This window comes from Aplidium turbinatum, chromosome 6, assembly GCF_918807975.1.
Source record: "Aplidium turbinatum chromosome 6, kaAplTurb1.1, whole genome shotgun sequence".
Taxonomy (NCBI): domain Eukaryota; kingdom Metazoa; phylum Chordata; class Ascidiacea; order Aplousobranchia; family Polyclinidae; genus Aplidium; species Aplidium turbinatum.
Genome location: NC_137477.1, coordinates 3,769,005 through 3,785,912, shown reverse-complemented (window position 1 = coordinate 3,785,912; position 16,908 = coordinate 3,769,005). Strand labels below are relative to the sequence as shown.

General features: G+C 37.3%; 1 protein-coding gene across 1 annotated transcript; it reads right to left on the bottom strand.

Annotated features, from left to right (window-relative positions):
• On the bottom strand, positions 1–7,373 carry LOC145772677 (uncharacterized). Its single transcript, XM_082584548.1, has 4 exons — positions 5,117–7,373; positions 4,746–4,893; positions 1,710–1,816; positions 1–1,295 (listed from the first exon to the last, which is right to left on the bottom strand). The coding sequence occupies exons 1-4, from the start codon at positions 5,366–5,368 to the stop codon at positions 1,059–1,061; spliced, it is 744 nt and encodes a 247-aa protein (XP_082440674.1). The 5' UTR covers positions 5,369–7,373; the 3' UTR covers positions 1–1,058.
• Between the last annotated feature and the right edge of the window lie 9,535 nt (positions 7,374–16,908).

Genomic DNA, 16,908 nt, shown 5'->3' with positions numbered 1-16,908 from the left:
ATACTGTATTGACAATTTAAACAAATGAACGCTTTATTTTACGTAGGCCTACAGGTCGACACACGATACAAACACTTAACAAATGACTTATTATTGCAATTGAAGAATTGAGTTTAAAGCTTTGTTAAATCACAATAAAAGGTTTTTGAGAAACAGAGGTTGAAGATTAGCAAATCTGTGATAAATTCACGCAGGCTATTGAACGATATTTTACCGATTGTTGTGATCAAGTCAATATTTTATCATAAATTTTTTTTTCATAAATTTTTTTTTCAAAAATTTTTCATACTGGATATTAAAATTGTCCCTGAAGTAACTTTTAACTTAGGTATTCACTTCTCATTGCATAGGCTATATCAAGGCTATCCAATTCTTTTTACAGAATAATGTGAGACTAAAGTAATAAGGTCCATTGTAATTTCGTCTAACAGGAAAAAAGGCGTGCAGAATAATGAAACAAATGCAATTTAATTAATTGAGCTGGTAATCCAGTTTAATGTCAGATTGATGTTTCTATTTCTTTATTTGCAAGGATTGCTCTTGAAGGATTGAAGCAGTAGCCTATATAACTTTGTAAATTTTATTTTGTATGTTAGGCTATACGTTCTGAGGACGCGCATTGTCATGGTGAGCGAAACGTATGTGAAGCAATAAATCAACTTGTTTGTTGTTGCTTTTATTTTCATTTTCATGAGATGAACGTTGCAACTGGTGCTAAAAACGATAATTGTCCTGATGAACAACCAAGCTTTTCAGTATTCAATTGAATACATTTTGATTTCATTGAAAGTTCTGAACACTGTTTGGTGAGGTGACGCCAAGACACTCTTGAGTTTACAGTCTCAATAAGATCGAAAATTTTTGAGAGAAATTTTTAGAGAATGATAGAATCTCAATTTTCTCAAAGAATATCTTTACAGCCATATTTACGTTTAAATCAAATTACAGCAAATCAAAATGTTCGAACCACGTACAAATTTTTTTCATGCTTTGAAAATAGGTTCTTTGAAAAATATTTTTCCTTCCATGCACGAAGAGGTTAATCCCGCTGAAGGATTTTACCAAAAGTAATAAATTATTAGGCCTACTAGGATGGCGATAACAGTGAAACTGACTGCAATTTCCTTTCTAATTTGATTGAATACATAGGATTTGTCAATAATTTCAGCTGTAATTTCCCCCCCTTTGTTTTTATGAGGAAAAAGTTGTTGTGGTATGGGCCTATGCAAAAACTTGCATAACGGTTCCCAGCCATCAGAAAATTTAAACAGAAGAAGTTTTTCTTTTGGAGCAGCCTAAAAAATAAAAACTGAACTTAAAAAAATAGTTGTAAACAAACAATGGACAGTGTTAAATAAAAGATTAGATAGTAAATCTATAGAGAAAACATTGAAATGCTTCATCATTTTTCGTTTCTTTTTTTTTTAGAAACTTAATACTTTTTTTGTATTCATAAACTGACGAGACTATGCAACACCACAGCATTTAACGTTATAAAAGATACAAAAATAAAAAGTGTTTTCGACAATCATGTAGCTTCTGTCAAGCCATTGAAAGAAATTAATTCTAAAATAGGAACGTCAAGCATGCGAGAAAACTGCCTCACGTTGGTTTTTAAAGTTTTTCAAATAATTGAGCGGTTTTTGTGGAAAATAATGGAATACTGACGACTCACAATAAACCATTAGGCTACTTTCGATTTCTCTTACCTCTCGTACACGCGTGTTGTGTTGTCGGTATCTTAATTTGGCCACATTCAAGTTTACGCCCCGGAAGTAAAATGGAAGGTTCCCAATGGCACAAACTATCAATCTTGCTGAAAAAGAGAAATATTCAAAAAGATGACCCCTATTCTTTTTCGTATGAAACTTTTTCCATGGCAAGCCCCAATGTGGAGTCAGTGGCGTAGCAACGCAGTATGCTGCCCATGGATTTTTGCACGAAACACCGCCCCCCCTGACACCGTCGTAAAAGTTAATTAAAATTCCACACAACAGAAGAATTAAAGCAGTTTTGTTTAATTTTATTGAAAGTTCAAAATAAAACCACTTCTTACTCAGACAGCTGAAGGATTCTTTGTCTCCTTTAATTACTCCAATCGCTGGCTTGAATGGCCCTTCTTTATTCTGAAACCTTTCGGGCCCTTGTTTGATTATCTCAACTCTCATGTTATGAGGTAATGTTTCTGGCCAAGTAGTCACATCGTTATGAGAATAATAGATAGCATCTGTTTTATCATTATCTGACAGTGTTTCATTCACAGGCTTTCAATGACCACTTTGTTATTGTTTTTCTCGAGGTAGCTTACACTTCTTCTTCCGTCTCAATTTGAGATACCGTAGAGATTTACTGTGCTAACTTCTTCTGTTTTTTTAGCAGAGGCAATTTTTACGAACTTTAAAATGACTCCTTCATTCTTTTTAGTTCCCCTTCTCTTATAGCTTTCTTTTTGTGTCTAACAAAATCTTCACTTTCTTTTACTCTCGTCATAGGCAAAAATTAACTTAAAAAAATTGCAACTTAAATCTTGTTCTGGAACCTGCAGCACATTAGTTAAAAACAATAACCATAATTGCAAATTTTTGAGTTAAGCTAAGTGATCTATTTCAGACCTGAAACTTTAAACCTTTCACTAACCTAACCCATCTTCACAGATGAAGATGGAGGAATCCCCTCTATCTACCACAGACAGATAGTAAAGATGACGGTTGACTTGATGACCTCACGGTCTATTCCTGTCTCCTCCCAAAAGTGAAATAAACATTTCGTTTGACCCCAATGAAATGTAGTCCAAAAAAACAACCTCTCATACGAAAGAAGAAAGCTCAATTGGTTAGCGCGTCACTTCTGGAACGAAGAAGCTTCAAGATTAAGCGGCGCTGGTTCGACTCTCGGGGTGTGCGCTTGAGCAACGCACGTTTAGGACTGCTCTCCATTCAGCGGCATCTAATGGATGGAATAGTTCCCCGCAACATGACTGCAACAATCGGAAACTTCACTCTGTCAATCTCGGTGACCGGGCCTGCGTCAGTGATTCAAAGCCTCCACAAGTATGCGAAACTGCCAAGATTAAATTCTGCAAGAAGCTTTCCCAGTCCGAGGATAAAGATTCAATCAATCAATCAAGTGAAATAAACTTAAAACTAATATGAACTTAACTATCGTACCAAAGCTAAATTGACTGAGCAATGCTATAGCTTACAAGTTATAACCGACATTCTATCATTACTTCAACAACATGAATATCATTAAACCGTCACAAATACCAAATGGTGTGGCACAATCTAAAAATGTTGCAGATTAGTTTATAGGCATAGCCTAACTTGTTTAATTTTTTGGCTTCACTTAGATCAGTGTTAACTTAGGTCGTTTAAGTCTGAGTCTCTCCGAGAATAAATTAACGTGACTGTTTTTGTTCGTTTAAACTTTTAAACGTTATCACATTTTGCCGCCCTTTAGCAACGTGCCGCCCCTGGATTTATCCACAAGATCCAATGGGTAGTTACGCCACTGTGTGGAGCAACTCTGCAGGTGATTAATTCGCGTATGTTCATTTTGGTAAGCATTAGTTGCCATTATTATGTTTGTTTCACTCGCTTCTGACGTGCTGTGGCCTGTTTTCCAATAGCGTTGCCCAAATCAGCAGGAGCACCGGAAGCGGGGGGCAGGGGGACGGATGCCCCCCACTGCCCCCCGCTTTTCTGTGGATGGGGGGCAGGGAACAATGGTGCCCTTTTCAGGTTACGTAATCAACTGCACATATTGCAATAATAATTTCTGCTATTCGCTTTTAGCCTAATTTAAATCTTTTATTTTTGCCTCAAAATAATATTCACAATACAAATTCTGTATCACAGTTGGTTACATCATTATAACATAGCATGATGCCCTTCCATGCCGTTGTTCTTTGTATACAGGACACTTATTGTATCATTACTCGATAATGAGCTGATAGATGAGCATGATCGCTATATCTTATCTTAAAACTTTAAAAAAAGTTGGCCTTTCAGCAACAAAAGTGTCCTTTTTTCATAATCTTGCCTCCCCCCAGTCAAAAATTGTTCCGGCGCCCCTGCAAATCAGAAATCTAATCTACGTTTTGCAAGCTTGATGAGTTTTGAATGTTTCCGGTGATCAGGTGTATGCTTTATTTAAGTTTGTTAAAATGTTTGCGATAATTAAAGGTTGACAGGTCAAACATATCAAAAATTTCCCCAGACCAGAACTTACTTTATGTTTACGGCAATAGAGCTGCCAAAATTGAGAAAAAACTTGTGATGAATTGTAAAGTAATTGGCCTATATAATTAAAATTACTTTTGGTGGATTTAAACATCAGTAGAAATTAATTTTTTTTAAGTTATTAAATCGGACGTTTTCCAGCCTTGGTAACTTCTGACGTATCTCTGGTTATCTTCTGACGTATTATTCAAACGTACTTCTGGTAACTGGCACATCTCCTGGACCACTGCACTGGGATAGGTGTTAATGCAGGGGTCGAGCAGCTGCCACACTGTTTGACCATCTATTTTGAGCCGCAGATCATTATGTTCAATAGACAGTGCAGCTAAAGGTATCGTTACGGTACGTTACCAATGTTTCTCCTTCACTCGCTGGTCTATGATATCATCTTACCAAACGATGCCAGTTAATCCATCATGTTTAAATTATACAAAAACATAATGGTTAGGATATCTTTGCAATTTAGGTTCTAAGGTAATTCGTTCATTCAAAACTCTTACTTACAGCTGGAGTTTAAAAAGTTTCTCAGTTTATTTCCGGTTGGTGAAAACATCATCAAAATTCTAGTCAATCGCTCAGTTTTAATTGAATCCATTTGCTTGCCAACACTTTCCGCCCATTCCTCTTCGGACGCTCTTTCTGTGTGCACAATCTACAAAAACAGTTTGGTGATGAGGTGACACAAAATGGTGTAGCTTTGCTAAATATTGATGGGGGGCCACTTGTGAAAACTGTGTAATTTTTATTATTTGCTTAGAACTGAACTTGACTTTAGTAGGTTGGACCAAACAATATAATTATCAATAAAAGTTTAATTAGCGTGAACTGGTTTGCATTTACTTCAAGCTTGGAATTCAAAAAATTATGTTTCTTACCTTTGCTTCTGGAAACGCTTTCAAAATTTCCTCCAACAAAATACAACCTGGTATATCTGTCACAGCGTCAACATCTTTGAATATATCGTAAATATCTTCAGTCGTCCATCCTTCATCCATCACTTTCATTAACTCTCGACCACGATAGAAAAACTGCTCTTCAATGTCGAAAACATTATATCCCAGAATTCTAAGAGCAGTTGACAAAGTTTTTGTTCCAGTTTTCGAAGCACCAGAGCAAATAACTTTCATTATTATCAATCAATGAATCAAACAAGCATTCAACCAAGTTCATGCAGAGCTACAATTTCGAAAAACATCACATATAAGAAAGAGGACTATAAAGGCTAGGCCAATGTATGGTTTATGCATTTTTAAATGTACTCCTACTATAATGGATCCTATACAAGACGATTGCCTAAAAGTGACCTAACCCTAAACTTAAACCTAATTACTAATTATTAATAACCTAATTATTAATTAATTATCTGAACCTTATTAATATTTTATTACAGCTCACTCCTTCATATTGATCGGTTTTAACTTCAGAGGGCGCGGAGTATTTCAGAATTGAACAACACATTTGGAATTAGACTTGCAATCCTAAAGAGCCCATTTTAACTTCTATGCAAAACCTCATGCTACGTCCAAATAACGTTTCAGCTACTGATGTCATAAAATGCGTTTGTACAAGCTGTGCTTAAACCGCTCAATTATCAGCCGGCCTAAATTCTTGCAACGTAACGCAGGCCCGGATTTAAGGCTGCAGAGAGTGCAGTTGCCCCCCCCTCCGTTTTGAAGGGGTTTCCGAGGTAGAAAAACGTGATTTTGTGCTATTATTATTTTTTCATCCTTCAAAGTTTCTGCAAAATTCCTGTAGTTTAGTGTGATAAGTTACTTTATTTTTATGGCGATATGAATATGATAGCACTTTTTGTCCAGCATTTTTCGCTCAAGCTTTATATTGTTTGTTTTTTTAGAGAGTAATGACAGGCCTACCTACTACTCTTGAATATATTTTATCCTTGAGAAATGCCAAGAAACATTTAGCTTTTTGGAGCTCAGAAAACAACAATTTCTAAGGAATTAAGTGAAAAACATGTTGCAGTTGTTGCAACGACAAAACGTCTTACAGATTTTTATCTACAGTAATTGAACACTTAACAGGTGTTCATTGTTTGACTGTTTTGTTTATTGTGATCAACATCACTCAGTGCTATAAAAAGCTTATTATTTTGTATAATTGACACCAATCTCCATCCCAGATAAGCTACCGTACTAAGTCTCTGAAACTAATGTGTGCTTTTGTACCCATGGATGTACTTTTGTTGATTAGTTGGACATAGATGTAGGGTTCCCATCAGCTGTGTGTTACTATTTAGATTAGGTACGTAGAGATTATTTGGTTTGTTGATTTCATGGTTCATTCGTGTTATTGTAGCGTTTATGATTAATACGACTTACTTCACAATGTTATGTGACTAGTTACCTAGTCATATGACTAGGGAACTGTGTTCCGAAAGCTAATGCAATTTGCCATTACCACAGCGAACTCGCAGCATCAGGCCAAAAAAATGTCGTTAATATCTACATTGTGAAGTAAGCAACGATCATGCTGTTAAAAACGAATCTCAATCTATAGCATAATACGACTTAATTTGCCTTGTATGATCTCAAATTCATTTCAGTGCAGTACTGGATTATTGCTACTTGCTAAGCGTAGTACACATTTTATGAAGTGTAGGCGTAGTAATGGTTTTTCGAGCATTTGGCTCAAAAACAAATGGCACGGGGGCCCCCCGATCTAAAAGTGCCGCAGGCCTCCTATCAGTTAAAGACGCCCCTGATGAAACGAATCCAACGTGGAATGGGCATCACTGCACGGGCGACATTTCGTTCTTGTATCGAACTGTCATGATTTTCTTTAAAAATGTTGCAACAAAATGTTTTGTTAAATTTTTGACAATGTTTTTTGTTGACAATGTTGTTTTATCATGAAAATTGAACATCTATTCCTTATTTTCATCATTGTAAATGTGATACAGTTTCAGCAACGTTAGGTTTGTGTTATATTTAATGCCTTAGTGTTAGTGCATTGCACCAAGTCACGTACACTTGATTACGTCGTGCCTTCCTGTGCCTGTCAGTAGTTCGTAATTATTCCAGCAGGACTTGGTAACCACACGGTGATTTGTCACATGTAGCCTACACTAGGGTGGGCCGTTTTTGACTTTTTTTCAAAATTTAAACACGGCTAGTCATAAAAAGTGGCACATGCATGAAAAAATTACGTGTGCAAAATTTCATCAGTTTGGGGGTGCATCTTCTACCCCCGCAGGGGGTCAAACTTTCAATTTTTTGAAAAAAAAAGGGAAATTTCACTTTCCGTTTTAACATAATTTTTTTTATAATTTTTCTACTGGCTAGTTATAAATTGTAAGTGGGATGTACCCAGAACTTTCCTATGTAAAGGCATGTTCGAAGCTTAAGGTTTACTGCCCCCGCATTGACGACCAAAATGCTGAATTTTCATCAATTTGAAATGCTATTTTGTCATTGCTCAATAAACAAACTTGTCGCAAAAGGGCGAGATGGTGTTAATGCTGTACGCTCATTTATGTTCTGTCCACTAACTTTGCAGGATGATACGAACTGACAAACTATAAGACGTAGTCTTGCTTAAATTAAAAGCAATAGTAGCCTACGTTTTGATCAGTTGCAGCTATAAAACGCAACCTATAATTTACTTCAGAATAAAAGCAATATTATGAACTGCAGGTTCCATAAATGGAATGTACTGTACAGTTCCACGTGAATTGTTATCATGATTTTGTTTACACAAATTTGTCATTTACAAACCATTAAACGTTCACTTGATAGGCTACTACAGAACCACATACAAGAGTAAACTTTGTTTGACAGCAATGTAACGATAAAAAAGAATTTGTGTTAACAAAAAAAAAAAAAATTGTGTCAAAAATACAACAAACAACAAGGTCTTTTAGCCAGTTCCCCAGATTATTGCTCAAATTTAGTTCTGGCTGAAGTCTAATGAAATCATAAAATCTTGTTTCGACCGGAACCTAGGAATTTTTTTTCCTTGATTGTAATATTGCTTTAATGTAGGCTACCCATCTCTTTCAACGCTGTCCACCACATGTGATGAGCATCTGTTGTGTGTGGCAGAGAAAACGTAGAAAACAACTGTTGTAAAGGCATCTTTGTTTTGATGTGCTCTTTTATCACATTGCTGTCACACCGCGCATCGCTGGGGGTTCCGTAACTGGAATATTTTGCCAGTCTATCATCTCAAAGTAACGTTCGGAACTGAACTGAAATATTGACAGGGTGAATTTTTGCTGACGAGTGCTGGGAGATGAGAATATTCTTGAATTGAAAATTTTTCTCCATCCTAGTTCCCTTACATATACTCTTTGGTATAACATATGATTGCAATCAAAATGTTTTCAGGATGGGCATAAAACGCATTCCTCGATCTATATTACTTTGTTGAGGATATTGCGAGCTTTATTCGATAGCTTCTGAGCAGAGTGTGGAATTTTAAAGAAATGTTTTTGGCCATTAGTGAAATTGCTTTCCTGTATAATGACAAACCATACTGGAATATAAACATTCATAATATAGTCCACACGTTCCACCAATACAGCTGACGCGTTAGATGCAACATATAAACGTAGAATTCTATTGGCTGTGTTCAACCATCTTGAGTGGTTCATCATACCTGGACTCCTATATGCAAAATGAATTGATATATCTCCACTTTTCACTGCTCTGTGCATGTGTAGAAGATATTTTTGGTCAGTGCTGAGGTCATTTTCATCAATTTCAATCTCTGGTGCCGGAACTGCTTTATATTTTACAACATCTAGTTATGTGACAGTGGCTAGCTGCTTTATAATGGGCCCAGTGAAGCTATCAGGTCTGCTAGTACTGTATTGACATATCTTTCATAAGATGCCTAAGAGGCAATTCATTACTATGGAGTAGGCATATTAACCATTGAAGTGGCTTTTGGAAATGATCTTCCAGGAGCTTTATCACGACGCCTTTTTGACCTGTGTTTATTGCGGTTCCATCGCATCCAATTGCCATTACATTATCGTAGCTAATTTTATTGGATCCAAGATATTCAAGAATCCCGGTAGCTATTGACACATTAGATCAGTTGGCTAAATGATAATATGGCTCCTCAAGTAAAGTAATGTGTTCTTCAACTGCGAAATGTTTTCGAAGTCGCCCAGCAATTTCATTTTTTTTTATGGTTTAATCTTTTCGGCCATCAAAATATATGCTTTGCAAACTTATGCACATGATAGGCCTACTTTCCATTTGAGTTGTAAACCTCATCTTTTTTCTCGCTCTTCTCACCTTGCTTTTATCTATGACTGATTGAGATTCGCTATCCGTTACAACTCCCGCATCTTGTAGAAATGATGAAGCAATAAGTGCTGCAGACCTATCTGAAATACCTGTACGATCGCATGATTCAACAAATACTACTAAACTGGAAGTAACCTTGCTTTTTCTGGGGTTTTCCGAGGCAAAACTGGGTTGATAATCAAAATCTTTGCAGCGTTCTTCATTGGATGACAAAGTTTCTGAGCTTGAATAAGAAGTTAAAGGTGTTTTAACCAAAGCGCTACTTGTGCCTGCTCCTGGGTCTTCACGCAAAGAACGGAATTGTTCTGATCTTCTCGGAAAACATTTAAAATTAGATTTTGTGTCCGATTTATCATGTTTATCAATCACCATTATGCGAGTTGTTCTTTGATCAAGAACGAGCTGTTGTTCTGTAACAGGGACACGATTTTCCTGCGGGCAAGTACATTGCAGAAAATTGGAACACTTAGGCTACAACAACCGATTTCAAATATTTTTGCTTTGCAGATTCTTTCATTTGGTCCAAATTTTTGCTGAAATTTAGGCTTACTTCTAAAATTTGACTTCAAAAGGTTATTTATTTATTTTTTGTAACTCTTTATCATAAATATGTAGGCCTACTGATGTTCGCACCTCATTCGTATCATCCTGCAAAGTTCGTGCACAGAACATAAATGAGCGTACAGCGTTAACACCATCTCGCCCTTTTGCGACAAGTTTGTTTATTGAGCAATGACAAAATAGCATCTCAAATTGATGGAAATTCAGCATTTTGGTCGTCGATGCGGGGGCAGTAAACCTTAAGCTTCGAACATGCCTTTACATAGAAAAGTTCTGGATACATCCCACTTACAATTTATAACTAGCCAGTAGAAAAATTATAAAAAAAATTATGTTAAAACGGAAAGTGAAATTTCCCTTTTTTTTCAAAAAATTGAAAGTTTGATCCCCCTGCGGGGGCAGACAGAAGATGCACCCCCAAACTGATGAAATTTTGCACACGTAATTTTTTCATGCATGTGCCAACTTTTTATGACTAGCCGTTTTTAAATTTCGAAAAAAAGTCAAAAACGGCCCACCCTAATGTACACGCTGTCACAGAAGACAGCATAACCATATAACTGTCAAACGTTGGAGCAAATCGAAAAAAAAGTGTGTAACAAGGATAAGAAATGTGAAAAACTGAATTTGGCGGCCATATTGGATTTGGTGACGTCATAATTTGCTCACACTGTCATCATATGTATTTCTAGTGTTTTATGACATGAACGAAGAAAGTTGAAATATAATGTTGAAATATGATAAAAATTGGGCAAGTATTGGCAAAGTTATGGTGAATTTACTGTATTTTCAAGCAAAATTGGCGGCCATCTTTGATTTGTGGATTGAGCTTCATCAAGACATTATTTTATTTTTTTTCACAAATGTGTTTTTCATGAATAAAAGCAAGTTTTTAGGGGGCTATGTTTTTGAATTTCGCGAAAAAGGTTTTCTCACTCCACCCTACCAAACAGCCTAAGAATCATTGAAACAGCCTTGGGGCTAGCATTAACAAACATTGACCCACGGCTGGACTTGCTTTGTAGCAAAAAGCGGTCAGATCCATCACACTGAATACATGTGTTTGGTTTTTGTTTTTTTTTCCAGTGGACTACTTGTAAATTATAAAGTGGTAGGCTTGGAGTATCGTTAGGTTGTTTTTAGTTTTCATTCGAATTAAACCTTTCCATAAATATCACAAATGTATATTTCGCACTGCTTATCATTTTTACCATAAAGGGCGAGGGAAATTTTAGGAGATTGAAACGGGTGGCGAGCAAAAAAGTTTGGGAAGCACTGGACTAAGCGACTGCTAACGTTTAATGAATGTCATAAAGAACTGTTTGACTGTTTAAATTACCTATGACTTGCTTGATATGTCATATCTTTAATGATAAAAAACCAAATCGTTGAACTAACTCCTGAAGTCTCTGAGGAAAGCTTCCTAAGAATGAAATTCTGCTGTATGAGACTTCACACAGTCTGCAAACTACTTGCGTTAAACTGCGCGAAGTGCAATAGGCTAATGGCTGCCAACAATGTTAATCACCAGTTTGTAGACTTTAAACTCACAAATTGAACAAACTTCGAGATGAAACAAGTTTGTCGACATGACGTGTTTGTCAATCCCTGCGACAAAGAGTAAAAGCTGTGAGGTCACACTTTTCGAGCAACGCGCTTGCTCGTTCTACCATGGTCTACCAGAGATCACTTATTAACTTATGTAGAGATTTAAAACTCAGCAACTGCGTAAACCCGTCACGTTTGATTATCTTTATTATCCTCACGCCTTCTTCGTAGAATCATAAATGGTAGAATCGTATGTTTGAGAGGGTAGGCCAGGGGTGTCCAAAGTCCGGCCTGCGGGCCAAATCCGGCTTGCGAGACTTTTTTGTATGACCCGCGCCTGCTGTTGCATAATGTGTTATTTTTGGCCCGTAGACACACACAAGTCATACAAATTCAACTTAGATTTTTACAAAATTAATGAAGAGAGTATTTTCTCACAGACAAAAGCAAGATAAGAAAAGTTAGGATCATTGTTGAGTCACATTTGCGAAATCAACTATTATATTGCCTGGAGAGTGATGCAATCGATGATTCATTCATTTTCTTGCAAGCAAATCCAACCGGCTGTATAGCCGAGTGGAGAAAGCCCTGGTTCGACGTTCGACAGGGTGCCTATTCGACACTTTTCCTATTTTTTTCCCTCCAGAGTGATCTGTTCTTATCCTAGTTCTTATCCTCTACGAAATGAAAGTGTCTAGGGAGCTGACTTTGTTCAGCCCAAATCCCTAATGAGATGCCTTAAACGTGGTGAAGAGGTGAAACCAGATTGAAAACTAGACTTATTCCTAGCAACACCTGGAGCTAATATACACACGTAAATGTCTCCAACGGCAATCTGATTTTAGCGGCCTCGATGAACAGAGTACCCGGCAGGCCGTTGCAACCAGTTCCGCTAAAGCTGCAAGTACGTTTCGATTTTATTGGACCGCACTGGACATGGAGCTGGCCAAGAGTGTGTGCGAGTGTGCGTAGCCCTCCCGTAATCACGACCACCAACAACCATACAAGCGAATGGCCTTTGTATCAATTTGGACCTGGACCAAACACAACTCCATGGCGATGATATCACGGGTAACTGGGTCAGGCTTGGTAGAGTTGAAAGCCTCCTTCCCGGTCTAACACATTGGCGGCTGCTGGCAATGTGGTATAGCTACAACCAAACAAAGTTACTGGCATTTTGAAACAAAACTTTTGCTTAAGACTGAATTAGAAACCAAACAACACTCTCTAAATAATGTAATGTCAAACTCAAAACAACGTTTAGCAATATTTCCGAAAAAATGTTTAAATCCCTTGCAGTTGTTAGAAGTAGGCAAGCCTAAGCCTATCATAAATTTACTGAAAACTTTCAAGGCCGTCAAACTCTTTATGACAACATTTCAACAGATTGAGTCATGTCGTAGAGTAGTCGTAGTAGAGAACGCTAATTAGGCTAATTGCAATGCGCGAGGAGCCTACGAATGCAATCAACTTCAACGTTTGTACTGGAACTTTCCAGTGGAATGAAAGGAAGTCTCGCAGTGATGCTGGCAATGTGGTAGGCTATAGGTACAACAAAACGAAGTTACTGGCATTTTGAAACAAAATTTTTGCTTAAGACTGAATTAAAACCAAACAACACTCTCTGAATAATGTAATGTCAAACTCAAAACAACGTTTAGCAATATTTCCGAAAAAATGCTTAATTCCCTTTCACTTCTTAGGGTCCTGGACGACGAGACTGCTGAGTGGTTGATGATTTCCTGCCCTCCAATCTAGCCGGGAAAGATCTGCTCATACGCCGAACGCCGATGATGACTAGAAGTAGACAAGCTTACCAGAAATTTCCTGAAAACTTTCAAGGCCGTCAAACACTTTACAACAACATTTCAGCAGGTTAAGGCATGTCATAGTCCTGTCTTTATTTGCAAACAAAGTTAATAATTGTTCGCAAGCAATTATTATCAAAGAAATTCAAAGATTGTTTGTCATTCGACTTTTGAATCATTTTGTGAATCAGCTGATTTGCTTTAGTTTGAGAGTGCTGCCTGCACAATTTTCATGATCTTCAAAACAGTGATAAAGCTACTGTACAGTAGAAAGAATATTTTTAGGAAGGCAAAAGAAAAAATTTTGGGGAGAAAACATGTATTTTGAATTAAATCAAATTAATTGTATTATGAATTATATGTATTATGAATTTATGAATTAATGTTGTATTATGAATTATAATGACTTGGAAACGTTGTAATATATTGAAACATAATTTTTTTGCAGGGGAAAGATAAAATTATTGGAAGAGATTGCCCCCTCTGGCCCCGCCGTATTTGAGTCCCTGTTCCAAAAGGAAGTTAGTTCGATATGACCGATTGATTGATTGTGGACATCGATAACCCGGACTGAAAAAGCTTAATCTTGGCAGTTTTGCATGGGACTGATTGAGGCTTCAAACCACTGACCCAAGTTGGTCACCAAAACTGACAGTGACACAAAGAAGTTTCAGCTTGTTGTTGTCTGTGAAATTGCCCAATACGCTAGAACTAGAATATATGCTTTGATTGTTATTTTGCCTTCATCACAATATAGTTCGGAATGCTGCCATTTGCTCGGCAATCAATCTCTCAGCAAAGGCGACCTCGAGTGTTTAAAAAATGCTGTGTTCCCAGTAGAAGTCATTTGGGCACAAACCATCAAATCATTTTTGTTATAAGCATAATCAGAATATGCTCATGACGCATGCAGCTTGTAATAAAGCCCGAAAAACAACTGCTCACTTTTAAGCAGTAGCTTAAAATTTACATAGGCTACTAATTTTTACACATGATAGGCTATTTTGTCCGCGTTGTGTCAGGCAAGCAAGATTAACCCTTTGAAGGTTGGGGTGGGGCTGTCAATTCAACTTTTTTGTATCAACAATTGTATCTCTACAACCACTAAGGCTGCGACTACGAGATTTCTTGACTTTTCCTAACTTTATTTACCTCTATTGAGCTGAAATTTTAAGCGAATAAAGGTTATAAATTGAGAGATATAAGGCATTTCTCATCACATCCTCTGAAATATTTCATATTCTATTTATATGTTATTTTGCATTGTTATATGTTATTTTGCACTATTATATTACTTTGCATGAAAAATATAGATTCAAATTGAGATTATGTAAAAAAAAATTTAATCACAACATTGCAATGCATGTTCTTCATTACTCTACCAAAAATTAATGTGTAAACTCACGCTACAGTTACAGTCATAAGTAACCTCAACATTTCAACGTATATGAGTAGTTCTAAAATTCACATAGTTTTAATGTTCGGATATGCTCAGCGTGAATAATTTTACAAAGTGAATCACAAACTTTGAAACCGTGCCTTAAAAAATAACAGAGATATCACTCCTAAAGCAGAAGAAGAATCGACAGCTCCCCCTCCCGTCCCCCCCCCGTCCCCCCCCCAAACTGAGCAAGACTACAAGAGCCCAACCTTCAAAGGGTAAACAAGTGAGATCAAACATAATCCACACCGATACTACAGTCTCGATATCAACATTGTTGAACTCAAACTTGAATGGGTTATTTCAAGAGCACAAAATCTCTATTAACAGCCTGCAACTAGGATAAAAATTTGTAGGCAAGACCAATAAATCTCGGAATGGCCCGTTTCGTCTAGTCCGATTGGGCTATTCCGATTCGGTTATTACCCTATTCGGCTACAGCACGATTCGCCTAGTCCGATTTGGCTAGTCCGATTGGGCTAGTTCCCTATTTGGCTACAGTCTTTATCAGTTAGTTCCCTATTCGGCAGTTTTTTGAAAATCCAACGATAATCCTTCTGTAATCCAACAAACTCCTCCTGTAAATCCAACGACGCCTTTCTGTTTATTTAGAGAATTTTGTATTTTATTTCACAATAGGCTATCGTTTCTTTTGCATTCTTGCATTTTATCCAGTGTTTACTTTTGAGTGCCTTCCCAGACGGCAAAATCAGTCATTTTTGTTGTATGGGTTTGTTCAAAATTTGTGTTTTACATCAAAACAACATTTTTCGTGATTCACAATACAGGTTAATGAGATAAACAGAAGTGTTTTGTTAGTTGTTCGAGTGTGTTATTGTTCAAAATCATAGGCGGCTAACTATTTTTTTGGCCGTGGGGGCGAAAGCGTGTTTCATCAGCAGCAACGTAAATTCAGCAAATGTCACGCAGATGGATGACGTAATTATGCCGTCACACTAGGATTGCTTTTATTGCCACACTCGGAGTTATCCCTACGTTCGACCTACTGTTAATTATTATAAACAAAACTCGACCACTTCGGTTAAACAAACACATGACATGCGTCTGCGTTAGCTAGTGGTTGATGGACTGCGACTCTTTAAGCCAATGTTTCTTAACCTTTTTAGCGCTCGTACCCTTTGAGCTTTCATGAAATTTTCTCGTACCCCCTGTCAGTGCCGGTCTTAGGGTATTTCCGGCCCTGTGCGAAATATGCTTTGCGGACCCCAATGACAATGATCTAATTCAGTAGCGTAGCTAGGTATTTTGAAAGGGGGGGAATTTTGACGGCCGGCGGGCGAAGCCTGGCGGGGGTGTGGGGGGCCTCCCTCAGAAAATTTTGAAAAATTACTTTGGACTTGGTGCATTCTGAGAGCATGTTTAACAAAAATACCGGTACTTGGATACTGGTACTTGCTTGTGAATCGAATTGAATTTTTTCCATTGGAAATGACAAAAATCATCCTCGGCTTAGTTTTGATGTTTACAAGAGTTGAGAACCCAGTTTCACATCGGTATAGGTTGTCGCAAAAGCCACAAGGATTTCTAAAGCTTTTTTGCTAACTGGTGAAATGTGTTGAATTGTGCACACCAGAAGGCATCAAAGTGCCCATTTTGCTTTTACTACTAGCTTTCATTTCAATAAGATAGTCTTTAATTTGGTCAATACGCATTCTTTACACATATGCCTAAATAGCGTATAATTTCACACTGCATGTCGTACCCCCTGCTTTGGTGCTTCGTACCCCCAAGGGATACACGTACCCCCGGTTAAGAACCCCTGCTTTAAGCTAGGCACAACATAAAGTTTAGCAACGAACTAGATTTATTAGCATGAAACAAGAGACGAAAAGGTTTACCAAAAGGTACACTGTAAAATGTAAATGGAATGACAATGTTTTGAAAATGGAATGCAAATACTAACGTGATCATACGCTTGAAAATATACCGGTGGAAAGTAAAATCATTCATGTTAACATCAATTTAGCAGCACGTCACCTTGAATAAATTTAAAAGTTGCTGACATCCTTAAG

Excerpts from the sequence above, each read along its gene's own strand:
- LOC145772677 (XM_082584548.1), bottom strand. The coding sequence starts at position 5,368 with ATGAAAGTTATTTGCTCTGGTGCTTCGAAAACTGGAACAAAAACTTTG. Across the intron at positions 4,894-5,116 it reads AAGCGTTTCCAGAAGCAAAG|ATTGTGCACACAGAAAGAGC; the intron begins GTAAGAAACATA and ends CTGTTTTTGTAG. Across the intron at positions 1,817-4,745 it reads AAACTTTTTAAACTCCAGCT|CAAGATTGATAGTTTGTGCC; the intron begins GTAAGTAAGAGT and ends TCTCTTTTTCAG.